Source organism: Cibotium barometz, chromosome 27, assembly GCF_041138505.1.
Source record: "Cibotium barometz isolate CiBa-2024 chromosome 27, ASM4113850v1, whole genome shotgun sequence".
Lineage (NCBI taxonomy): Eukaryota > Viridiplantae > Streptophyta > Polypodiopsida > Cyatheales > Cibotiaceae > Cibotium > Cibotium barometz.
This window is the reverse complement of record NC_141072.1, coordinates 29,857,810-29,885,506: the sequence shown is the minus strand read 5'-3', so window position 1 is coordinate 29,885,506 and position 27,697 is coordinate 29,857,810. Positions and strand designations below refer to the sequence as shown.

At 43.5% G+C, this 27,697-nt stretch overlaps 1 protein-coding gene across 1 annotated transcript in view; it reads left to right on the top strand.

Annotated features, from left to right (window-relative positions):
* Positions 1–24,342, top strand: part of LOC147623269 (phosphoadenosine phosphosulfate (PAPS) reductase family protein) — a 69,465-nt gene extending 45,123 nt beyond the window's left edge. Inside the window, exons 13-16 of the mRNA XM_086821368.1 lie at positions 18,541–18,693; positions 18,889–18,946; positions 19,118–19,203; positions 23,883–24,342. Of these exons, the coding sequence (XP_086677494.1) occupies positions 18,541–18,693; positions 18,889–18,946; positions 19,118–19,203; positions 23,883–23,960 (375 nt within the window). The 3' untranslated portion in view covers positions 23,961–24,342. The remainder of the gene's footprint in view (positions 1–18,540; positions 18,694–18,888; positions 18,947–19,117; positions 19,204–23,882) is intronic.
* The last annotated feature ends 3,355 nt before the right edge of the window (positions 24,343–27,697 follow it).

The following is a 27,697-nucleotide window of genomic DNA, read 5'->3' as shown; positions in this document are numbered from 1 at the left end:
AAAGGCAAAGACAAAGAGAAAGATGAAGCCAAAGATGTAAAGCCAAAGGGCAAAAGTGGAGTCAAGATTGAAGAAATCAATGTGTCACATGCAGGTGGCAGTGAGGATGAGGTCCTCTTTACGTCTTCACTTGATGCCCATTCACTTCTTACAGGTGGTCATGGTATGCACTCATGGATCATTGATTCAGGTGCCTCCTTTCATGTCACAGGTTGCAGAGACTTGTTTGTCAGGTACACTGCTGGCAATGAAGGAGTGGTTTATTTGGGTGATAACCATGCATGCAAGATTCTTGGCAGAGGTGATGTGAGGCTTGTATTTTCAGATGGCTCACAGCTTATGCTCCATGATGTCAGGCATGTGCCTGAGATCAAGAAGAATCTGCTTTCTACTGGACAGCTTGATGATGCTGATTATGTTACCACATTTGGTAGTGGAAAGTGGAAGATTAGTAAGGGCTCACTGGTTGTTGCCAGAGGCTCTAAGGTGGACACTCTTTATTTCATGCATGCAGGTGTTTGTCACCATGCTAATGTAAATGCAACCGAGCTGCCGGAAATTTCTATGTGGCATAGCCGGTTGGGACACATGAGTGTCAAAGGAATGGAGCAATTGTCTCGTTTGGGTTACTTGCCTTCTCTAAAGTTTTCAAGTTTTCAGTTTTGTGAGCATTGTATATATGGTAGGCAACTACAGTGTCCCCACAAGAAAGCTCTTGGACAGAAAGATGCTCAGTTAGAGCTTGTGTATACAGATGTATGTGAGATGCCTCAGCTTTCTTTGGGAGGGGCAAAATACTTTGTGTCTTTTATAGATGATGCCACACGCAAGGTGTGGGTTTATCCTCTTCGTTTGAAGAGTGATACATTCTCAGTGTTTGAGAAGTTTGTTGCTCTTGTTGAGAATCAAACTGGCAAAACACTGAAGGCTTTGCGTTCCGACAATGGTGGAGAGTATATGTCCAAACAGTTTCAGGACTTTTGTGATGCTAAAGGCATCAAGAGGGAGCTCTCTACTCCTTATGATCCTCCACAAAACGGGACAGCAGAGAGGATGAACAGGACCATTCAGGAGAAGGTCCGTTCTATGTTGTCACATGCTGCATTACCTCATGGTTTTTGGGCTGAAGCTGTTATGACAGCCGTTCACCTTATAAACAGGTCACCTAACACGAGGCTTGGTGGGAAAGTGCCAGAAGAAGTATGGACAGGGAAGCCTCCGTCATACAAGCACTTGAGAGTGTTTGGTTGCGTTGCGTACGTGCACATACGCAGGGAAATGTGCACCAAACTTGATCCTAAGTCTCACAAATGCATATTCCTAGGATATGGTGACAGAGGTGAAATGGGGTATAGACTTTGGGATCCCGTGAATAGAAAGATTATACGCAGCAATGATGTCATTTTTGATGAAACATGCATGTATAAGGAGCCTGCAAGGCAACAGGAGCCTAGCAGAGTCATCTTTGATGATGATGGACATCATGGACAACAACAAAGGGCTGTAAATCAGCCATTACAGCAGGAAAACCAGCCCTTAAATGGTGCTGAAAATGGTCCAAATGGACAGCCAGAGATGGCAGAAGATATCCTTATGGATATACCACAGTTAGAGGAGATACCGGGCATGATATTTCAGCCTTATGGCATGGAACAGGAGCCACCAATGGGTGATATGCAGGCTGGACAGCAACCTGCAAATGATGGTCATTGGGTACGGAGGGTCTTGTAGAGCCCCTGACAGGTTTGTTCCAGGGGTTGACTACTTGATGCTCACTGACTGTGGGGAGCCCTCATGTTATAAGGAGGCTTTACGGAGGGCAGACAAGGCTCTTTGGGAGCGTGCCATGAAGTCAGAGATGGATTCTCTGCACAAAAATGGAACATGGAAATTGGTGCATTTGCCTGCAGGCAAGAAGGTTTTGCCATGCAAGTGGGTATACAGGCTCAAAGTTGCACCAGATGCAAAGCCAAGATACAGAGCCAGGTTAGTGGCTAAGGGCTTCAAGCAGGAATATGGTGTGGACTTTGATGAGATATTCTCTCCAGTGGTCAAAATGACCACACTTAGAGCTGTGTTGGCTTTGGTTGCGCATGATGATCTGGACTTGATTCAGATGGATGTGAAGACTGCTTTTCTTCACGGTGATCTCCATGAGGAGATATATATGCAGCAGCCAGAGGGTTATGCAGTGAGTGGAAAAGAGAAGCTTGTATGCAAGCTGAAAAAGAGTCTTTATGGGCTCAAACAGGCACCAAGAGAATGGTATCATAAATTTGATACATTCATGAAATCTCAGAAATTCAGGAGAAGTGACATAGATCACTGCTTGTACACCAAGAAAGCTTTGGATGGCAGTCTATTGATCCTCATCTTGTATGTTGATGATATGTTGATTGTCGGGAAATCTCGTAAAGAGATGGATACCTTGAAGCAGAGGTTGCATCAAACCTTTGATATGAAGGATTTGGGTGATGCAAATCACATCTTGGGTATGCGGATACTTCGGGACAGAAATCAGCATGTGTTGTATTTGTCTCAGAAGGAATACATTGGCAAAGTCTTGCAGAGGTTCAATATGGACGGGGGGAAGAAGACTAGTACTCCTTTGCCTCCATATGTGAGACTCAGTGCTATGGACAGCCCACAGTCAGATAGAGACAGGGCTGATATGGCCAAAATTCCGTATGCTTCAGCTTGTGGCAGTCTCATGTATGCCATGGTTGCTACTAGGCCGGACATTGCATTTGCAGTGGGAGTGGTTGTTGGGTTTTATGCTGTGTATGCACCCAGAGGAGTGCTAGTGATCATTAGTAGGTTACTGGGGCACTTTTTACTTCAGTTAGTGGAGGTTTTTTCCCCCAGTTTAGTTCATTTTCACTTATATGCAGTTTATAAGTGTTTTGGTCCACCCGGCACATTTATGGCCGGTCATGTGAACACTTATCCTTTAGGGGTCACTATCATGTGGCTTGTACTTCACATTTTTCTATCATTGAGATATCTACAGCAGTTGTGTTCACTCCCTGCTTGTTTTCCATGCCTGTTTTCTTTCTGTAAACCCTAACCCTAACCCTGTTTGGTCTTCAATTGGTATCAGAGCATTTGAAGCTTTGCTCAACACTACCCGTACATTTGCTGCTGCTGCCCGTACAGTATACGAATATTGAGTCAAGCGCCGGCTTCAGCATATGCTGCCCGTACACCAAGCCTGCGCCGCCATCAGCTGTACGTGTGCGCCACTTGCCCGAGTCTAGTCGCCTCCTGTTGGCCTTCAGCCCGTACACCTGTGCGCCGTCAGATCTACTCTGCGCCTGCTGCCCGTACCTGGTCGCCTTCAGTCGGGTACTGCGCCGTCAGTTATAGCCTACGCCGCCTATAACTTAAGCGCACGTGTACTAGCCACCGTACGCCTACGCCTTCAGCGCTAACAATACTACAAGTCGCCGCCTGCAGACCCGACAGTGCCTACTGTCACTTGCGCAGCCATACACCTTAAGCGCTGACTGAACCTGCAGTACTGTGGTCGCCTCAGAATCCGTACAGTACCTGCTTACTTACAGAGGACTGGTTTCGTAAAGTACCTGCACAGTACAACAGTCTACGAGTACATCAATCATCTCTTATCTCAGCTGGTAAGCATTACAGGTTTTGAGTTTTGGGCATTTTTATTTTTCTCTGTGAAAAATATACAGGCACAAAAGGCAGATTTTCTAGCAAGAAAATATACAGATTTTTGCACAGTTTGGGTGCAGCAAATTTGGGCATTTTTGGGGCATTTTGGCATTGTGTACGCCATTTGCTGCCCTACTCAGTCATTGGTGCATTAAGCTGCACATTCAGAGGATTGAGAGTGCAGGCAGATTTGGGTAAACTGTATTCAGTGGAGTACAGTTGTTATCAGGGTTTTTGCTTTTTGGTTTTTTGGTAAACAGGTACAACATTGTGCGTAAAGCATAATGGCAAATCAACAGCAAAGTGATGTATTCACATATTTGTCTAAGGAAGACAAATTGGATGGCACGAACTACTCCTTGTGGAGTTTTATGCTGAAAAATGTGCTTGTGGCAAAAGGTCTTTGGGATTTTGTTAGTGGTGATGAACCACGTCCAGGTCCATTGGCTCCAGAGACTCCTCCCCAAGGGGGTGCTCGTGGACGAGGACAACAGGTACAGGCTCCAGGACAGCCATTGCCTGTTCAGAGAACAAATGCTCAAAAGACATGGGATGCCAGGGATGCACAAGCATTGTCACTCATTGCATTGTCAGTTCAGAGGTCCATTATACCTCATATTCGTTCAGCTGGCACTTCACAGAATGCATGGGTGACTTTGGAGCAAATGTATGCTGCTCGTAATGAGGCTAGGATCTCATTTTTGAAAAGAGAGCTGGAAAATCAGAAAATGAATGAAGGAGATGATATGTCTAGCCACTTGAACAAGCTGCAGGATTTGAGAGAGCAACTCATCAATGTGGATGAGATTATTCCTGAGACACAGCTTGTGTCCACCATCTTGCACTCTTTGCCAAGATCTTACTTGGCTTTCCATACCTCTTTGAACCTCAGCATGAGGAATGCTGTTGAACCCCTCAAGTACCAGGAACTTGTTGCTCTCTTACTACAAGAGGAGCAAATGAGGAAGAATATGAATATGAACACAAATGCTGAACAAGCATTTACTACAGGTCAAAAGGGGAAAGGGAAATCTCAGCCAAAGAGTGCAAATCAAAATTCAGGTGATGGTGGTTCTTCACAGGATACCAAGAAAGGTGATGGACAGCCCAAGAAGAAGGGCAAATGTCATTACTGTAAGAAGCCAGGTCACTACATCACGGAATGTAGGAAGAGGATTGCCAAAGAGAAGGCAAAGGAAGCTGGGATGTCTGTTAATGATGCTCCTAAAGCTCCTCCAGAGACTGCTTCTTTTGTTGAGGACAGGGATTACTGTTTCTATACATGCAGCTATGATGCCTCTTGGTCTTCACAGGCACTCAGTATGACAGAGCATGCATGTACTTGGTATTTTGATAGTGGTGCCTCAAAGCATATCACATCTCGCAGGGATTTGTTTAGTCTTGGCCTTTGTAGCACTTGCTGAGACAGAGTCAGGATGCAAGGTGCAGACTCTCCGTTCTGACCGAGGGGGGGAATATATGTCACATGTGCTGAATTCTTTTCTTGGGAGTAGAGGTATAAAACATCAGTATACTACTCCTTACACTCCACAGCAGAATGGGGTTGCAGAAAGGAAAAATCGGTCACTCATGGAGATGGCCAGATGTATGCTAAAGGCAAAAAGACTACCACATATCTTTTGGGTGGAAGCAGTAATGTGTGCTTGTCATATTTTGAATCGATGTCCCACAAAGGCATTGGTTTCTATTACTCCTTTTGAGGCTTGGCATGGCCGCAAGCCTTCTGTATCGCATTTTCGTATCTTTGGGTGCCTTGCATATGCACACATACCCAAAGAGTTGAGGAGGAAGCTTGATGATAAAGCCACAAAATGCATTTTTGTTGGGTATAGCCGTGAGAGCAAGGGCTACAGGTTATATGACCCACTATCCAGGAAGATATTTATCAGCCGGGATGTGATTTTTGATGAAAAATCAGAATTATCCATGGCTGGTTATGAGGCAAATCAGGCTGAAAATGATGTATTTGAAGGTCTTCTACCCATGGAGTTTCATTCCACAGTTGGTGATCCAACTCATGAGGGTAATGGACAGCCAGCAAATGATGTAGGTGGTGCAGAAATTCAGCAGCCAAATGAGCCAGAAGCTGAACCAAATATGGGACAGCAGGCACCACAGGTCAGACATATACCTAGATGGTATTTGAGGACACTACAGGACAGCCATTTAGAGGGTCCTCTTGCTGGTCGTACTCGTAGGGAGACAAGGACCAATGAGCATGCACACATCATAGATTTGAATCTGGTTATGGCAGCCAGTTTACAGGATGATGATGAGCCTGATTCATTTGTGGATGCACGAGATAATGTGCATTGGAACAAAGCCATGCAGGATGAGATTGATTCTATTAAAAAGAATCAAACATGGGATTTGGTTGATCTGCCCAAAGGCAAGAAAGCCATTGGTACTAAATGGGTCTACAAGTTGAAAAGACATGCAGATGGATCCATTGACAGGTACAAAGCCCGTCTAGTTGCAAAGGGCTATGCACAGAAGAAGGGCATTGATTATGAGGAGACATTTGCTCCTACATCCCGTATGTCGACACTTAGGTGTGTCATTGCATTGGCTGCACATCGTGGTTGGGTTGTTCACCAGTTGGACATAAAGACTGCATTCCTACATGGGGACCTCGAGGAGGAAGTTTATGTATTTCAGCCCATGGGATTTGCAGAACATGGTCATGAGGGGAAAGTATGCAGGCTGAAAAAGGCCTTGTATGGTTTGAAACAAGCTCCACGAGCTTGGTATGCAAAAATAGATGCTTTTCTACTCACTCAGGGATTTGTGAACAGTCCATCAGAGACCACTTTGTATGTGAAGAAAGAAGAGACAGATCTGCTGGTCATCAGTCTTTATGTGGATGATCTCTTGCTCATGGGATCAAATGATGACAAAATTGCAGCATTTAAAGAGATACTGCAACAGACATTTGACATGTCTGACTTGGGTCTTGTACATTACTATTTGGGCATACAGTTTGTGCAGGATAACAGAGGCATTGGGTTGTTGCAATCACGTTATGTTGCTAAACTTCTGGAGAAGTTTAAATTTCAGGATTGCAAGCCTATTAGTACTCCTATGGAGCCTGGGATGAAACTGTCACTACAAGATGACAGTGTTTCCTTTGATGCCACTACATATGCTCAGGCTGTTGGGTGCCTCATATACTTGTGTAATACAAGGCCAGATATTCAGTATGCAGTCTCTCAGTTGAGCAGATTCATGCACAGCCCACGGTTGTCACATTGGCAAGCTGTGAAGCGTGTATTCCGTTATTTGCAGGGTACCTTGTCTCTTGGGTTGCTTTATCCTGAGGGGGGTGACATGCAGTTACATGCTTACAGTGATTCAGATTGGGCTGGTGATTTTGATACCAGACATTCCACTAGTGAGAATTGTTTCTTCCTTGGCGCTTCATGCATTTCTTGGCTAAGCAAGAAACAGACCACGGTGGCCACTTCATCTTGTGAGGCAGAGTACAGAGCAGCCTACACTACTACTGTTGAGTGTGTTTGGCTGCGTCGTCTTATGACTGATATGGATATTTCAGTGGAGGAGCCTACACCTATCTATACTGATAGTCAGAGTGCCATTGCTGTGGCCAGGAATCCTGTGTTTCATGCTCGCACGAAACACATTGAGATTCACTATCATTTTGTTCGGGAGAGACTCCAGGCAGGAGATATCAGTCTGATCTACTGTCCTACAGATCAGAATGTGGCAGACATCTTCACCAAGGCATTACCACGTCCGAAATTTGAAGCATTCCGCAATGCTTTGAATTTGTTTCCTTTTGGTGGATGATGTACAGTGATCACATATCACTCCAGGGGGGTTTGTTGGGTTTTATGCTGTGTATGCACCCAGAGGAGTGCTAGTGATCATCAGTAGGTTACTGGGGCACTTTTTACTTCAGTTAGTGGAGGTTTTTTCCCCCAGTTTAGTTCATTTTCACTTATATGCAGTTTATAAGTGTTTTGGTCCACCCGGCACATTTATGGCCGGTCATGTGAACACTTATCCTTTAGGGGTCACTATCATGTGGCTTGTACTTCACATTTTTCTATCATTGAGATATCTACAGCAGTCGTGTTCACTCCCTGCTTGTTTTCCATGCCTGTTTTCTTTCTGTAAACCCTAACCCTAACCCTGTTTGGTCTTCAGTGGTTTCTAGATACATGGCCAACCCTGGCAAGAAGCATTGGGAAGCAGTGAAAGGTGTCATGAGATACCTGAAGGGCACACAGGATATGTGCATATGTTTTGGCAAACAGGATGCATTAGTGCATGGTTACACGGATTCGGATTATGCCGGTCATCCAGATAACCGGAAATCTACTACCGGTTATGTGTTCACATTCACAGGAGGTGCTGTGTCATGGATATCCAGGATGCAGAAGTGCACTGCCTTATCTACTACAGAGGCCGAGTATATTGCAGCCACAGAGGCTTGCAAGGAGGCATTATGGCTATCTCGGTTAGTGGTTGATTTGGGTTATACAGGGGATATTCCATTGTTGCATTGTGACAGTTAGAGTGCCATCCAGTTCGCAAAGAACCGTGTCTTTCATGCAAAGACGAAGCATGTGGATGTGAAGTATCACTTCATCAGAGAGGTGATAGAGAACAAGCAAATTCAGCTTGTTAAGATTCATACGGATGACAACCCGGCTGATCTGTTGACGAAGAGTTTGCCTCCGGAGCGGTTTGCTCATTGCAGACACTTGATGGGCATTGGATGAGGCCAGTTTCAGCCTTGATATGGCCTTGTATATTATCATGTACATGCTGATTTTTCTTTTCCTTCATTTAAGGGCACTTTGCCTTTAAGTGGGAGGTTGTTGGGGTAAAGGTGTTATGCCCACCCTTATAGTGTGTACAAGCCCATAAGTTATAGTACATAGTACACTTAGTACTTTTAATGTACTAAGTGCACTATGTGTACTAGTGCAATATACATGTGTGATAGGGGAGTCACACACTCATGCCTCATGAGTTGACTTATCCCCACAACTCTCTCTCTCTCTCTCCCTTGTTCTTCTCTGTGTATGTCTCCCACACATGAATTAACCTAACCCTAATTCTTCCTTCTTCCACACACCATAGATTGATGGTTGTCAAACTAGAAACCCAATGAGGTTCTAGAGCATATGCTTGTGCATAGACGAATAATCTAGGTGAGAGGAGTACCTCTCACCTTTGGAATTTGTTTTTTGTTGTTCATGACTAATTTGCTCCATTTACGTTGTTTTATGGACTCTAGTCTAGATCTCCTATGGCTATAGAGTTATGCAAGAAGAAGATTCAACAAGTTGGTAGCATAGCGTGTTGCGTAGTCTAGTAGCGTAGTCTACAAACTTGAGTTGACGGTGGAGAGCTCTCAAGTACATCTAGCTTTTGGTTTAGTGGCATGCAAAAACAAGGGCACATAGTTTCCCTTAAAGTTGTAGTTGAGTCCTTGGAGTTTTTGGCACTTCAACTAGACCAAAGATGGTTCTTAGGTCTGAAGATTGGAACACTAGGTATATTGTGTACCGATATGTATTTGTTAAGTGGAACGTTAGGTCAGAACAGGCCTCAAGTGAGAACAACTCACTTCGCTTACCAAAAGCTTTCCCCAATTTGTTTTCGCCGATGAAAACTCTTTAGAAGGGGGAGTAATGTTATGTAGCATGTAATACACTTATGGCTCGATCACTAGTAGAGTCTAGGTGCATTGGAGTATGACCAGCATGGGCTAGTCGGGTTCAGGGGTGAGATGCCTAGTGGTCAGAGAGCCAGAGTTGCCGTAAACCAGGATGGCCGGGTGACCGGGTGGCTGGAGGGCCGGCTAGTGTGTATGGGCAGGCCTACACATGACTAGGGTGTGTGTGTGTGTGTGTACACACACCTTCTCTCTTTGGATGGGTGGTGAACAAGCGGGCCAATGAGTCTTTCAGCCACTCATCCATGTTATGCGCCGTGATGAGAGCGCGAGGTACATGTGGGTCAGAGTGAGGGTAGATGAGGGTAGACCCCTATACATTGCTATATGTTACTTTCCACCCAACACATCTAGTTATGCAGCGCCCAAGGGGCAATCTCCATATATGATTCTAGATGAGGACATATGGGAGTTCTCTAGGGAGGGAGATGTTATCATACTTGGGGACTTTAATGCTCGAACGGCTCAGTACCAGACCTCCTCCTTTGACACTTGGGAGGAGATGTTGAGAGAGATAGATGTGGAGGAGATGTGTTTGACTCGGAGATCATAGGATGAGGTGGAGTGTACTGAGTATGGGAGATACCTCTTGGAGATGGGGACTGCACATGGGCTGGTAGCGAGGTATCCACTTGCCAGTGGCTTTACTTGCTTTCCACACAGACATGGGGCTAGCACAGTGGATTATGTTCTAGCCTCGCCAACCTTCATCCCGAGTATCTTGGATTTTCCGATTGGCCCCAGGCCCATCGGAGTTACGGTGGATCATGCACTTCTCTCCTTTACGGTGGATTTCCACTACAGTACCCGCTAGGTTGGGCAGTCCTCCTATCATCCGAGATATACCTTCTGTAGAGAGACTGATGGAGTATACACCGCAGAGATCTACAGCTTGTTGAGTGCAGAGGATCCACAGAGGCCATCAGCAGAGCTCACACAGATCCTGACAAAGGCTTTACATACAGCTGCAGCGACGGCCTTCCCACACACGCAGCCCACAGTACGACCACGTCCTGGGAGCATGTCCCAGAATAGTCGGTATGATGATGACTGTAGGGAGCTCAGAGCCTTGCTACAAAGAGAGGTGGCCACAGGTGTTACTACATATAGACAGTCACGCATCATCTTCCGATCCCTCATTCGGCGGAAGAAGAGAGCATTCTTAGCTCGGCTGGAGAGAGACATCTATTAGTTGTTTTTGAGTCAGGATTTGTCAGATTTGTTGGATAGAGCCAAAGACGGAGGAGCACTACATCTGTCGCTGCACAACATATTATGAGGTTCGAGGGCGCTACCATTGCCTTTTCAGAGAGGGATTTGGACCACTAGCTAGAGTCATGGACTATTGTGATCAGCGATGCTTGGGTTTTTATCTCCTGGAGATCCGCAAGCTTAGAGAGTCCATTATCAGGAGCAGACGCCTAACTGGCAGGGAGTCCACACAGACAGATTACTGACTTCTTTAGAGGGACTACCCGGGAGGGGACACAGCCGACAGCCCAGCAACGGGAACCCCGTGGGACTCTAGTTGAGAGAGCTATCCAGTTGGGCAGATCTAGATGCCCGAGGGTTCGCGGATCCTCACATTGGAGACGGTGCCTACACCGGAGGATTCAGAGCATCATTGCGTGGCATCGGGCTCGTCCGACCAGGCATCTCACTATGGCAGATATCCACCCATCTGGCAGAGACCCATGCTAGAGCTCCTAGGATGATTACAACTCCAGCCATATACTGTTGTACTCATTGTCACTTTTGTACTCCCCCATATTCATGTATTCAGGTATCCATGTACTCATGTACCCCATTTTGACTAGTAGCATTAGCTTCCCCCCTACTGATGTATTGTGGGGCTATCTCTTTTCTTTTCCAGAGAGTGTATCAGATGTCACATGGTTGTAACTTTGGTTTCATAGGTCACTTTGGCCTTTTGAAGACGTTAATATAATATTTCATTTCATTTCATTTCTCTCTCTCTCTCTCTCTCTCTCTCTCTCTCTCTCTCTCTCTCCCCCCCCCCCCTTGAATCTGGGAAGCTATGAAAGCTTGAAGCAGCAAAGCCATGGCGGGTGTAGCAGATTATAAAAGATGCCGCGGGTTAAATGAATAAAGTATGTCTTATACCCCAATTAATCTCATGCCTAATCTTGTCTTTAATCCCATCAGTAATTGCTGCTTAATCTTCTCTGCTTGTCGCCTGCTTCATCTCTCCCTCTCTCGCTTTCATTTGGGCCAACAGGCTTGTGACTTGGGGAGGGGAGGTCCTCAATTCAAGTCCCTGCTAGCCCTTCTTGTTATTGTGACTGCAAAGCTGTGATAAGTTGTAACGCCTTTGGACAAGAAAACCAAGTCGCCTCTTGGTGGGAACCGAATTGGGACTGCACAAGGATGTACTCAAGGATCTCAGGTCTCCATGATCCATGACTCGGCAAACCCTCTTGGCAGAGGCAATGGAGTTGGCCTTGTATCTTATAATATATTGGACATCTGAACATATAGTGCTCGTCTGTCTTTGTGTCCCTTGTGGTACACACTCTGCATAATTTTTTCTTCTTTAGGGCTGCTCTTTACCCTCCTTGTCTCAATTGGGAGCTGATGTGAAGCTACTTTCAACTGGACAATTGTTGTTCCACACATGCCGGCTGAGATACTTGGATTTCTCAATCAATCCAATGTCAAAAAACTTGGAAGGAGTGCCCCTTGTAGAAGTGAAGCTTTGTGGAGAACTCTGTGGGGAATAGCTAGGTCTTTTAGTGTAGCTAAACAAGACTGATGCAGCTTGGTGAGATCTAGATGAGGGGATTGAAAAGGGGGAAGAGAATCTATTCGGAGGTCCTTTGAGAAGAACAATGATAAACATGTGACTATTTGGCCTTTCTAGCTCCATTTAACATGATGAAACCCATGCTCGGACACTAGACAGGTGGAAGAAGACATGGGGATGGGGTCCGTAAGGTTTGATTAAGAAAAAATACCAAAAAGCAAAAAGTCAAACAGGGTTGAACACAAGCCAAGGGCACCATTGGAAAGAGGAGACTGAGCTGGACCAAAAAGCTAAAAGCCGCTCTTTCAAAAAGCAGCTCCAGGGCCAAAAAGCAAGGCCCTGAAGCTAGAAAAGCAAAACAAGAACTTTTGACTAAAGTTGAGTAATATTTTACTCAACAAGACCAACTTTTGACTAAAGTATAGTAATATTTTACTATTAACAAGACCAAAAGCAAAGCAATAGCATCACTTTTTGGCAAAAAGCAAGGCTTCCCCAAGTATAAAAGAAGCATGAGCCTCTCTTGAGCATCAAGTTGAAGAAGAACCTCTTCATCGCGTTGCCATCTTCGTTGAAGCGTGGAGATCATCTTCTCCATAATCATCTACTTGATCACAAACCGAATCATGGAGTTTTTCATGTAAACTTAGAGTCCCTATCACTGACTAGCGGTAACCCATATAGTCTAAACAATTGCTCAATGAACTGTCTTGCTAATTGCGTAGCTGTAATGGTTTTTCGTGTTGGTAAAAACCTAGCCATTTTTGTCAAGTGATCCACCACAACCCAAATAGAATCGTGGCCTTGACGTGTTCTTGGCAATCCGATAATAAAATCCATGGAAATACTTTCCCATTTATTACCTAGGATTTGCAAAGGTTGCAATAGCCTAGCTTGTCTAAAACGTTCAACTTTATTTGCTTGACAAACTTGACACTTGAGAACATAATCTTCTACATACTCTTTTATCTTTGGCCATTAAAAAGTGTGTTTCACTAACGATAATGTCCTGTGTACCCCAATGTGTCCAGCAGAAGGGGCGTCGTGACACTCCTTAAGAATCTTGGACCTAATGTCCAGGATATGTGGTACACAAATTTTGTCATTACGGAATAGTAAACCATTCCGAATCATCCACTGGCCTCTTGCAGCCTGAATGGTAGGCTGCTCAGTCATTGAGTCTTGGTCAATCAATGAGCTCCCGTCTTGGATCTTCTGCCAAAATGGACCAAAATAACTATCAGTCCTGCAAAGCCCTCTCAATGACTGAAATAAGTCAGTAGAAATTTCGGTGAACGACAAAGTATTCACCTCTCTAATTTGACTAAGCGCATCTACGACACTATTCATGGACTCCTTTTGATAAAGAATTCAAAATCAAAATCAATATCTTGCATTAACTCAGCCCAACGAGCTTTCCTTCCTCTCAAATCATCGGCATCACACACATACTTGATTGACTGATGATCAATCAATACCACAAACTTGGAGCCATATAAATAATGTCTCCAAACCTTGAGAGCATGAATGACAACATAAAGCTCCTTCTCAAGGGTTGGTCAACGAAATTGAGTGTCTTTTAGCTTTTTACTCTCGAAAGTAACAGGTCTACTATCTTGAAATAGAGCAGCCTCTATTTCATAGTCACTGGCATTTGTTTCAAGAACATAAGGCCGACTAGGATCGGGTAATGCTAAGATAGGTGCTTCCTTGACTTTATCTTTCAAAAGTCTGAAGGCTATATCCAGATCGTTATTCCAAGTGATAGGTTGATTCGACTTACGTCCACGACCTTTCAACAAGTTGGTCATCGGTAGTGTAAGCTGAGAGTACTCCCACATAGATTTCCGAAGAAAAACAACAAAACCGAGAAAAGGACGAAGTTGTTTCACTGTCTGCGGTATAGGCTAGGCCAGAACCTTCTGAACTCGGTCATAGTCAATGTGCAGTCCATCTCTACTGATCTTGTGTCCCAAGTAAATGATGTCTGTCATGAAAAACTCACATTTACTTAATTTAGCATATAGTTGATTCTGTCTTAAAATGGTTAAGACAATCGTGAGGTGTCTAACGTGATCCTCAAGAGTACGACTATATATTAAAATATTATCCAAGAACACAACCACAAATTTTTTCAAATGTTCACGAAAAAGATCGTTCATCATTTGCTGGAAAGTGGCTGGAGCATTGGTTAATCCAAAAAGTAATATGAGAAACTCGTAATGGCCATACCTAGTTCGAAAGGCGGTTCTTTCGACATGTCTTTCATGAATACGTATTTGGTGATAGCCAGTACGTAAATCTATCTTTGTGAAATACTTCGCTTCGGCTAACCGGTCAATCAAGTCATCTGATCTAGGGAGAGGATAACGGTTCTTAACTGTCAACTTGTTCAATCTCTTGTAATCGACACACATTCTCCAGGTGTTGTCCTTCTTTCTCCTAAGCAACACAGGTGCACCCCAAGGTGATTTACTTGGACGGATTTGGCCCATCCTTAAATAATCTGCGAGTTGTTTGGCCAACTCATCTTCCTCAGCTTGGCTCATCCTGTAAGGTGGAATATTAACAGGGTGAGCACCAAGGACCAATGTCAATACGATGATCTACTGCCCTATCGGGTGGTAAGCTTGATGACAGTTCCATAGGAAATACATCTTGAAATAAATCAAGTATCTTCTGGAGTTCTTTGCTAACACACTTAATTCATTGACATCCATAGAAGGTACGAGAAATGAAGAAAGTGGAATCAGGACACAATGGAAAGCATGATACAAAGAAGAATCCATTATATTTCCAAAATCAACTGTTTTTATAAGAGGTCCGTGAGAGGGATGTATACAATCACCTAAGATACTATACTGGGTGTTCCTATGTTCAAAAGAAAAAGTATGACTAGACCAATCTATCTGGACTTGAAGAGTCTTAAACCACTCAATCCCTAATAACAAGTCTACATGCTCTAGATGCATAATATATAGCATTCCAGAGTATCTTCGTAGTCCTGAATCCGGATCGGTAGCGTCTCCACCTTTCGATCCATCATCCCATACTTGCCGACCCACAGGTAGGCGTATCTCATAGGTATGATCATTGGGTGTTGTACATGGATTATGATATCTGGACTTATGGAACTGTTTTGTCTTGCCCATTTACTTGGGACATGGATTATGATATCTGGACTTATGGGACTGTTTTGTCTCGCCCATTTATCTTGGGACATGATTATGATATCTAGACTTATGGGATTGTTTTTGTCTCGCCCATTTATCTTGGGACGTGATTTTGATATTGGTATTATGGAGACTTATTTAGTCTCGCCCATTTCTTTGGGACATGGATTCTTCAGTTATATTGGATTTTTGAGACTGTCTCGTCTCGCCCAATCGATGGGATATGATTATATCTTGAATATATGGCTTGAAGCTTAAAGTTGCGGACAACTTTTAAGAAGTTGGGGAGGATGTCACCAGCCTGGACATTTCCAAGTCTGAAAGGAGTCTGGTGGACTCCAGGATGTTTAAATATTTGGAAAGTACAAGCTTTTGGGAATGGGAGATTATCCTAGAATACAAAGGACCACACTCCTAAAATTTAGGAGAGTTGCTATATTTGGCCCGACTCCGATGGAAATTCTGTTCGCGTCATTACATCTGGAATTGAGCAGATACCAAGAGTTGGCAAAGTGCCTATGACAGAATGTCTACCAGTTGGGATATTTTTAGAGATAAAGTTTATGGAAGGACCCATCTCTTAGATTGGGACATGTGGCAAGAAAGTGGACCAAAGTGAGACAAGTGGCCTGACACTTGTTAGAAAGTGGATCAAAGTGAGACAAGTGGCCTCACACTTGTCACTTTAGCTATTGTGTGGCTCTCCACTTGTCATTGTAGCCTTCTCTTGCCATTTTAGCTCATGGGAGGCCTAAATCTATAAATTGGAGCCCTCTCTCTTCATTAATAGAGGCTCTCTTGCTGCACACTAGCCTCTACCACCGTTACAGGCTCCCCTAATGATGGCTACTCTCTTTCTCTCTCTCTTGAAGGCTGCCCATGAAGAATACTGGCTGTTGGGGACTGTTTTGGAGGCTTCCATCGCGAAGAAATACTGAAGGCAAGGGTATTTAATCATTTATTATGATTTCTAGCCATTGTACTTGTTGCACCAGCATTTGTACTTGCTGTACCTGCTGTACCAGCCACCGTACCAGCTGTACCAACCTCTGTACCCGTTGTACCAGCCATTGTACCGGCTGTACCAGCAATTGTACCTGTTGTACTAGTCATTGTACCTGTTGTACCAGCATTTGTACTTGCTGTACCAGCCACCGTACTGGCTGTACCAGCCACCGTACCGACTGTACCAGCCATCGTACTTGCTACACCAGCCATTGTACCTGCTGTACCGGCTGAATGGAGAGTTGTACTTGCTGTACCAGCTCTATTGCATGAAGACCCGTGGTTTTTGGGGAAGAATCAGTACCCACACGGAGGTATATGGATTATATTGTTGGCTCGGCATTTCTACAGCCTATGTTCCGGCTTGGTTGCCTCGTGTTGGGCTGTGTATGGCATTTGTATATGGATAATCCGGCATCTCCCGTGGGGAGAGTAAGGCCCTCAAAGCTGGTACATGATATTATTCTCCTTGGGTAATAAAATACTCCAAGGGGGGGGTCGGCCCATTCCGGCCTCTATGTGGTGTCACACGTGCAAGCTCCATTTTCAGCATTTGTGGATGTTTTGGATATGTGTTAAGGCTGTGGCCATGTTTAAGTGTTTTAACATGCATTGATGGTATCAACAAGTGTGTCAAAGGCCCTAGTCCACCAGGCACTTGCCGCGAGTTTCACCTTCCCGAGACCTGGAAAGCAGACTGTCACACAGGAAAGCCTGAGATGCGAGCCAAGGGATCAGACATCGGGTCGAAGCCGTGCTACCACCTCACATAGAAGGCTTGGCGCGTGTACACAGTGCGACGCGGCTCAGCTGCATGATTGTCTGAAGCTGGAGGTAAACCAAACTCGATGTGATAGTAGCCACGCACCAAGGGATGAATGATCTTTCCAGGCGCGCTGAGGAGGCTTGCCTGTATCAGATCCCTGAACCGTCCAAGTGCCGCGCGGCTACCCACAAGCTTGCATATCAGGGTGGAGGCCTCCAAAGAGGTGACTGTCGTAGGCGAGAGTCGGATATCTTCTTCAGAAAAGGATAGGCAAGGGACAACGGCCTCAGTTAGGGATGACAGAGCGGCTGTGCGATGGAGTCCTCCCGAGGGTTCAAAACCAGAAGATGCTGAAACTTGCTGCAGATAGAGGAAAACCCTAAGGTTTATAAGCACCTGCCTGGGAAGAATGGAGAGGATAAGGAGGCTGGGGGCTGAAGCTAAGCGGGAGAGGGAGGCGGAGGCGAAAGAGGGGGGGGGGGACAGAGGGAGGGGGGGCGGCTGCCCGAATCAGAAGGGAGGCGCAATGCAGGGGGGGAGATCACAGGAGGGCAAGGTGAAGGGCGCAAGGGGGTGCGCAGGGGGAAGTGGGAGCACCAAATAAGGGCTGTTCACAACGAAAGAGGGTGTTCACACCAAATACCCAACAAAAAGCACTTGGATGCATTACACTGCTTTTGCAGAGAGAGGGGCTTGATCTTCAACACTGGAAGGACCAATTTTCCAAGGTTTTGGTCTTCCACACGAGTTATGGGGGGCTTCAAATGACACTTACATCTGAAAACTAGCGAGTGGGAAAATGCATACTTAGGCATGGTATTGTTAGGCCCGAAATTCCATTTGCAGAGATGTTGGTCTGCTCTGGGTAGTGGATATTGTTCCATAAATCCTTGGTCTATGAGCTGTGGATCTCCCAGATGCCTGAAGGGAATTCCCTGGGCATCTAGATGCATTCCACTGTCTGGATGTTGTGATGAGAACTCGTTGGGGTGGGGTCTCTCAAGGTGTCGGTAGTTGGGTGTCCTTGTCTAGCCTCCTCATCTTCTGGCTCTCTTTCTCGGCATTGCCCGATGTTCTGAAAATAGTGTTTGACCCTAGTTCTCTTTCCTCCTTTGCTCCAAGAAAAGTGCCACACATCTTTGGTCCTCATACTCCTTGACTTGGCAAAGAGGAACAAAATCTTATCTAAATAGACAGTGGAACTGACCTCTGAGCTCAAAGTATGTTCAGAATTAAAGGATGGCATGCTTTTCAATTTCCTACCTATCACAAAGTGTGCATACTTGTAGCTCTGATGCTTTCGCATGTGCTCCACTTCTCTCCTGGCCTCAATCCACGGAAATAGAGCTAAAAGCAGCTCTTATGGCTTGATTTGTCTTGATTCATTTTGGAGGAAGCAATCAAGTGACATCTTTTCGTATTTGTTCAGATTAAGTGCCGAAACGTCTTTGTCCTCTCGGGCACAACTGTTGGTGAGCTGGACATGCAGTGGCAATGCTTGGTGGAGTTGAGCAAAGACACAGATTTGTTTGAGTGCAAGCAACAGTTTACATCTGTCAGGCTCCGCACAACCATTCCAGAGGTTGATCTCTCTGCAGTTTCTGTTTTGTTTTGTTCTGTTTTTTTTTTTGTGTGTGGGGTGGGGGTTATGGTGTGTATGTTGTGTTTTGCATGAAGTAAACGGTGTAGCTTGTGGGTGAGTCTTTTAGGTTTATTGTATCAAGTTAATTGAAAGGTTCTCATTGTTGAAGAAGTGTTCACTCTTGCCTGTTTTCAGTTGGAGCTTGCAGGTCCATTCGCAAGGATATGCACAGAATATCCAGACCTTTCTATCGGTGTGTTCATTCAATCCCATATGCCATACTCCTATCCAAAAGTATTCCTGTGAATTATGTGTTCTGTATAAGCTTACATGAGTCTATATGCAATTGGAAAGAAAAGGTTCAAAGGATTCAAGACACCTTTGTCTTGCGTAACTTGTGTCAGAGTTGTCTACAATGTTGCAGGTTGTTACCGCGAATCACGTCAGTTAAGAAATGTGGAGAAAGGTTCAGAAGGGAGGAATCACCTAGTTGTAACAATTGTTGGCAAAGTAAGTACCTCTGAGCTTGCATGTGACTCATTTTATTTTGATTGGAGCTGCCTTAAAAAAAAAATTATGCTTGTAAATTTATTATTGATGCAGATGAAGTCCTGGTATCACACTTTTAAACATCTAAGCATGCTGATTAGGGATCACTTTAAAGCACAATGACCCTATAATCATTTGATGCTTGTTTGTGAAAGATTTCTCTGTCTCACGTACCAAATTTATTAGCCAAGCAAGGCACGGGCAGCCTTCCCTGTGAAATCTTTTTGGTGGAATGGTTTTAAACTAAGGTGGTTAAGGGAGGCCTTGAAGGAGACAGGGTGTCTAGTATGTGCTTTGGGGTCACTTGCAGCTTCATCAGAAAAGAGACATTTTCCACTCCTAGAGCACTGGCCCTTTTAGAGACCCTTTAATGCAGCTTTCCCTTCTATTGCGTGGGCTGTAATAGCTTCCTTAATTAAAGCCTAATGAACGGTAATAATTAGCCCAAGAAGACTAGTAGTTGACTCGGCCTTAACAAAGCCACAGATACAACACGATTCACTTGCAGAGAGGGCTCTTCAGTTTTCCACCCAGCCATGAATAATCTTCACGGGCCCTTTCCTTCATGTTTCTTCCTCAACCCACTTCGGGTATTTTTTATTAATCCTTTAGCCCATGCTTTGATTATTCTCCTATGACCCAATGTGTGCCAAGACCTTAGTCTTTACACGGTGATCCACTTGCAAGAACAAGGCACAGAAGCCCAAGGCGCAGGCACCAGCGTGCAGGCTGATGGGAAGGTCTGCAGCATGTTGGGCAGGGCAGAAGCAGGTCGTGCACCAGCATGGGCTTTTCTGGGCAGGTTGGGACGGGCTAGCAGCTGTGGGCGTCTACATGTGGGAAAATGGTCTAATCATTGGGCTTTTGTTAATAGGCTATTCCACGACCTAAAATATACTAGCTGACTAACCCATGGAACCCTGTACGGACAGAATATCAGAAACCCTAAAAATTCAAAAAACCCTAAAACTGCTTAAAAAACCCTAAAAATTATTTTTTGGAGGTTTTTATCGGCCGAAAACCATTAAAACAGGTTTTCTTGCCATAAGGAGCTTCTCTAGGGTTTTCATCATTGACAAGGCTATAGGAATTGTGGAGATTATTCATGGGATGAGCGAGTGGATTTAGAGCTTGGACATGGAACTTGGGCATAGAGCTTGGACATGGAACATGAAGCTCGGACATGGAAGCTGGAACTATAGCATGGACATGAAGAACTTGGACATAGAGCATGGGCATGAAGCTTGGACATGAACATGGAACACAAAGCTTAGACATGAAGCTTGGATTTTGGATTGGGATTTGGACTTGGACTTGGATTTGGATTTGGATTCATTGGACTTGGGATCCATTGGATTTGGATATTGGATCTAGTACTAGCCCGGTGAGAGATACTTGTGGGTCATCTCCGTGGTGTGCTCGACATCAGAGATCTTGTGCGTCGACATCGACATCAACTTGGATATCCTACATCGGCATATTTGTTTGTTTTGTATTCATTGATTGTATTGATCCTGGCCAGCGTGCCTGTGGATTGTTCCTGAATAAATTCCTGAAAGGGGGTGGGGCTTGTTCCCCGCTCAATGTGGTGTACTGTGCAAGATCCCCATTCCCTTTTCTCTCTCCCCTCTCTCTCTCTTTATATTTTTATCTCTTGAACACGTGGTTGAGTCTGTCACTGCACGCCCCGCTGGGCTTACAGCGAGGATGGAATGTGAGCCTTCACATTGGATGGAAAGTGTCTTGTGGTGTTTGAGAGCTTGGGTACCTAGGATGTAACATGCAATCGGTATTATCGTGTAACGCACAACGAGGCCTATCATGTGGGACGGAGGGGTACACTATGGAGGTGCCTCCATCTCATAATATAGTAGAGAGAGAATGTAGAGTCGACACCAGATTGGGTCCCAATCTACCCACCTAAGGCCCCCCTACCGCAAGCAGGAGTTTTTACTTTATTGGCTTTGGAGAACTTCTTTACAATGCATAAAGTTTACCGATGACAGTTGAGTGAGGATTGCCAAATGCAAGGACAATGTAGACTAAATGTTTGCTGAACCATCAAATGGACTGAAGACAACTGTGAAGCCACTTCGGAAGCCTTATGCACACCTAGATCTGCTGAGGGAGATGCAAGAATGAAGGCTGAATGCTGAAGAAGACTTCAGGATGCCTTGGACTGAAGCACAATGAAGTGCTTGGCTGAGCTTATGTATGCACAAGCTCTAGGACTCAAGTACACATACTTCTGCTCTTGTTTACTGCTGAAACTATGAGAGGGAGAGAGATGATTTATGCAAGGGACTTTAGTTTTGCTCATATATGTTTCTCTAGATGCTGGTTGGTTTCTCTTACTGCTGTCGGCCTGTTTATTATGCACGACTGCTGAAAATAAGTGTTAAATGCTGCCTTTCATATCATCACTTCACACGTGGGGCTGGGCTGTCCTTGCTGTTGGCCGACAAGTGTGTATGCTGGCCGACATGTTTCTAATGCCCTTGTGCAGCTGCCGACTAGGTACAAGCGCTTTGTTTGCCCCTTTTTGGTGGCCCATATGCAAGGCTCCCATGGCTGGCCTTAGGACTGGCCTAGAGCCTTGAACACCTTGCTAACCAATGCTTCTACATGCTTGCTATGGATTCCTATGCTAGGATAACCTAACATGAACTGACTGTTCTCTCCAAGTGGGTTAAATGAAAGACTCTGACATCTAAGCTTGGAAAGACCTAGTAGCTCGTGCTTGACATGTCCCTGGACTAGTGCTCACAATGGGGTCACGGCGTATGACAAACAATCCTAAAAAGGTACTAAATGTGTATAAGTATAGCACTGATGATGAGCCAGACTGCCAGTGTGTCACATGGCACCTTAGTGCATGGGTGCATGTGACATTGGATGAGCTTTGCTTGAATCTTTTCCTTCTATGGACGGGCACTTTATTGTCAAGGACCCCACAAGGTGGTGGCAAAATGCCCGCTGCTGAAGGTAAATATGCCTAAGCTCATGTGCAAGTTCCAAATGTGGAGTGGATCACCTAATCAAAGATTATCCGCACAAATTAAGTAGAGGCATGAACTTCTGCCAATTCTGCCACGTTCTCCGCATGATTAGTGTACAACCTAGACATATAGTGGCCCCATTAAATGTTTTAGCTCGTGCCCAAACCTGGCAAACTGAGGACAGCTACAATGCAAGTGGAAGACAATGTGACACACCTCACCTTAGGGCACACATTGGCAGCCTGTAGCAGTTGGGTAGCAGGCATACACAGTTGAGAATACATAGGAATTCAGTCCTGTGAGGTGCATTCTCTCAAGCAATCACATAGTGTGACTCTAGTGCAAGGGCTGGCCAAGGGGAAACTACAACTGAGTATTGGGGCTGTGTATCGTGGTCAACATCTTCAATCACCTTTTGTACTTGGAAAATTTCAGTTGTATTCTTTTCTTGTGCATTATACAATACAATAGTTTTTAGGGCTATTGTGTGTGCTGTGTTTTTGAGTTTTGCCTAGTGCCATTTTGACTTGCTTTTTTGACAAACACCACCCATTCTATACCATTGGCCTTTACAGATATTCATGGCCATTGACGTTGACACCCATTCTAACATCTAGCATTGTGGATGTTTTTGTTTTGAGTGTTGCCTTCCACCCTAGTTTTGAAGCAGGATTTCCCATAGACCTAACCAAATGTACAAATATACTGCTTAAAGGGAGTTCTTTGTGGATGACTTTTTAGACATCCACTGACTAATAATTTGAAGCACTGTGAGTAGACTCATGGAGTCAAGATCATGCTTTGGTTTTTGTTCAGTTTGGGAAATAATATGAATTTTCCATTGTTATAACTTTCTGCTGTACTAGCAATTTCTTTTGAAAGCTTTGTCCAAGTCGTTGATGAAGATGTGTCTACTAGGTGGCATATCTTAATGCATGAACCTGCACCTACTCCTGGTCACTGATGGCACGAATGGGGATGTCATATAACATAGTCTATCCTCTGCATGATTTGAAGCTTTGTGAATAGACCACTCATGGAGTCAAAAGATTTTGTTGAATTTGGGAATTAACCTGAACTTTCCATTGGTATACCAGTAACGAGGATTGGATAGGTATTGCCAATAATGACCCTTCTTACTGTGCCCATTGTCTTGTTATCTTGTTGAATTCAAAACGGAAATGGTGTTCTTGAGGGAGCTGAAATGGGAAACACCATGTCAACAACGTTGATGCAAAATAAGAGGGAGAGGAAGAAGAGGAACAGGAGAAACCTGTGGAGATGTAAGAAAATAAGAGATCCTTAAAAAAGAGACGCTAAAATCTGCAGGGTTTTGCAATGGAAATCGCTAGGGGCAAAATGGCTGGAACGGTTGAAATGCAGTCTTAGAAACAGTTGAAACTCAGTTTGGACCTTAGCCCTCCAAAATGGCCATTTGAGCTTTCTCCTTTTACTATGGTTGAATTAAGTTCTTTTTTATGAATGTTGGACCTGCTCTACTGGCATATTTTTTGTCGTAACAGTTCATGCAATTGTGAAAGGTCATTGGAGTGTTAAGTTGTCTGATTGAACAAGGCGATCGTCTGGATTTTTGAAATATACAGCCTGATTGTCTTATTTTGGCTTTTGTAACAAATGCAGAACATGGATCGAGTAAATATGGCAGTAGATGCTTTATCTTTGGACTTTCCTGAAGGAACGTTTCATGAGATTCAATAGATGCTATTGCTTGTAATGAAGCAGATTCATGTCCAGGTGGCAGGTGGTACTTCTGTGTCTTTAAGGCTATTTTTCCTGTGGGTTGTTGCCGGAGTAGTTAGCTCATTTTACTCCCTACCAAAAGGTTCCGAGTTCAAAACACCCCAACATCCACTTGAGAAAAAAACAACGATCTGTCTGTGCCATCACACTGGCCTAACTTCTCGGTCAATATGCAGGCACTTCTTATAGTGTTACGCTGTAGCCCACATGTTTGATTTGTTTGAGAATATATCCTGCAAAAAGGTGCTCTAGACTCTTGTGACATAGTAAAGGTCACTGGTCTAGAAAAGGGGTGTATTTGATACATTATCTGGTTCTCAACAAGAGCAATTCATAATTCCATTGACTCTTGCCTGATATGCCATCTCAATTAAGGGGTGCCTTATCCAAAAAAGCCCCCTAATGCTCGGTGTCCTTATGTCTGCATTAAGTTCTGAAAGCATGCAGAAGGCTATCAGTGGTGCACCATTTGAAATCAGTGGTGCATACTCCTGTGGGTACTTTAAGTGGTAGTAAAGAACAAATTCTTAACATAATTGAGTAATGACGTGTTTGCTTGCATGTAAGGTATCTCCCTGGTGTAGCATAAAAGGAACACTTGAATGGATCTTTTGGGGTTAGAAATTTGCAAGTATGAGCCTTCGGGGTATATGCTTTAGTGATGAACACACCGAAATGGAGAGATTGTTGCCTAGAAAAACAGAAATTGGCATCAACTTCTGAGCAATTATCATTCACTTTCATTTTATCCACTTGTATCCTTCCATCATTCTTTACTACAAACCTTTTTCACATGCATTTTTTGTGATCAAAACCATGGGAGACAAGTCAACACACATTTTCTATTAACATATCAGAGAGGATGCATCTTGCTATGAATAATACATGGGGATCAAGAACATTCTGTGAAGTATATATGAAACATATGCGAGGCTATCAGAGACCTACATGAGGTTGCTTTGTTAGAAGGCCATTGCCTAACAATGCCGGAGAGAAGATTGGACATATGCGGGCACCTACATACGAAAATTGTGTTTAATTCTTTTTCAAGCTCTCTTCACATAATAGAGACCTGTTGTTTTGAATTATCAAGTGAGCAATCTCCACAACTTCTCAATATTTGCATTTTTTGTGGTAGCTTGGGTACATGCACACACACACACACACACACGCACGCGCGCACACACACACACACACACACACACACACACACACACACACTCTCTCTCTCTCTCTCTCTCTCTCTCTCTCTCTCAACTACTCATATTTTTGACTTTATAAGAATTATTCATTAACGTATGAGAAAAAAATCCAATTCTTAGTTAGACATGAAGTATGCCAATCCTTCATCATGCAAATTGAAACTTAGAAGCCTTCAAAGTATGCATATTTGTGGTGCAAGGGGGAAGCTAATCGCTATTATCCAGAAAGGGATTTCAGTTATAATGTTAGATGAGTATGCCAATCCTCCACCACGTTTACCTAACTCTCTGTAAAATTAATATGAAGTGATCTTTTAAATGAGAGGAAAGCCAACTTTTGCATGAAGGAAAGATGCACTTGCAGATTGCATGCAAAATACATCGTACTCAACTTGAGTGCAAACATTACAAAGCACTCGTACGTTGATGCTCTCTAATTAACTGTGTGATAAAATTTGCATCCAAATTAGTTGGCCATAATCTTTAACACTAGATTTAAAGTGTAGACAACACATGGAACACCATTTATGTTGTGTGTAATGTGTTGAAGTTCTTTTATGTTTTTTTTCACATTTTGAAACAAAAACTTGCGTTGTCAACAATATAAAATTTCTCTTATAAATTCTTAAAAGAAAGCAAAAAAAGTAAACAATGGAGAAGAACACAAAAGGTGGAGAAATTTTGTTGTACATAGAGTGCCTCTTCTATAGAGATAAGAGCCGACGTGAAACTTGAATGTGCTAAATTGAGATTATAGATAAAAATAGCTAGCTTGCTTTATCCTCAACAGTCTCTCTCAAGGGTAGGTTGATCTCTTGCACACCAATCTCAGATTCAAGGTCTTCAAATTTCTTGTTTAGTAGAAATCTTCGTAAAAATATCAAGTCGATTTTTCATCTTTGGACACTACAAGTCAATGACACAATCCAATATTTTCTCCATGATAAAACGATAATTTATCTTATACTTTGTTCTCAAAATCCTTCTCACTATATTTGTTTATAATACCTCTATATCAAAAGATTAATCATGCTAAAATAAAGTGCCATTTTCTCCTTCACAAAAATAATATATCCCAGTTAACCACTCCATAGGTAAATATGGTTTCACCTGTCCGACCTATTGTAAGGCGCTTTGCTATCTTACCTGCTCGAATGCATATAAGTCATTTTTGACAATAATCAAGACACAATCATTCCCTTGAAGTAGTTTACTTCTTGTGAGCTCCTCTTCTTTCCTTCTCCTTGCTTACTTGAATTGTATTGGATGGATGCTTGTTTAAATAGGTTTGGTGGTAGGTTTCCCTCTACCATTAGCTTCTTCTTCCCTCGTCTTTTGTGAGATTGAACCATCACAAAGGACCACCTCTTTTTGCCTCCATCTAGGCATAGAGAGCTCTCCCTTCACTTCTTTGGTAAAGAGCATTCCAGTATGACAACAGAGTGAGGCCGTGATGGACAAGCTAGCAGTGAAGTTGCAGATTACAACTCTAAGGAGCAAGGCTCAATGACATATAATTTGACAAGTCCAAGGTAAGCTCTTAACTTGAACATATTTGGCATCGTTGTTAAGGATTGTCTTAGCTTTGTCCACCTATCCATTCCAAGCTATTGGGATCACCCAATATTCACACTAAAAAAACATACGATTTTGGAGCCTTGGATGTATTAGTTTTTATGTGTTTGATTTTGATTTAAAGTTTGTTTGTATTAGGATATTCTACTTTCACCTATTGGAAGGATAAAACCTTGGTTCTTCATAGGTGATTTACATGAAATTGGATCCCAAGAGACTTAGATTTCAATGCTTTAAGCTAACGAGTAGCTTAGCAATCGTGTGAACAGGAGTAGAATCTACTTTGAAAACATGAGCATGAGCTCCATTAGGTTGGATTAGAGTGGGATTGTTAATCTTGTTCATGTATTTCGTATTTTTTCATGCATTGTTGAATTGGTAGCTTAGAAACATGCAAATCCATGAAAAAACAATAAAAAAATATTTAATTACTTGTATCACAATCATTAATTAAGTTTGGGACCATTAATGCCATTCCATTAAGTTAAAAAAATCATAAAAACCACAAAAAACTATGCCAAACCAGCTCTCGGCTAGGGAACATGAGCCACAATCCCACACAAAAAGCTATATGAGTTTGGAAACGTGAGCATGAAGACGTGAGTCTAGAGGTAGGTGTACCTAACATTGTATGGACCAATTATTACTTCCATAAAGAGTCATATGGACATACCTACTTCAATTTTCCTCTCATACAATCTAAACCGGCTATACAAATTTCAAGAAAAATTCATACTCTTCATAATTATTTTGAAAAATCAAGTACAATTATTATCCACCAATAAGTGCACACCAATCATGTCATCAGCCTTGTTCCTAGATTTTTGTGTCCAAGGTAGACTTATTTCATATAAGGCAAACACTAAACCGAGTTCATACAAAAAATGTGTGAGCGTGCACATGTGAGCCTACATACAT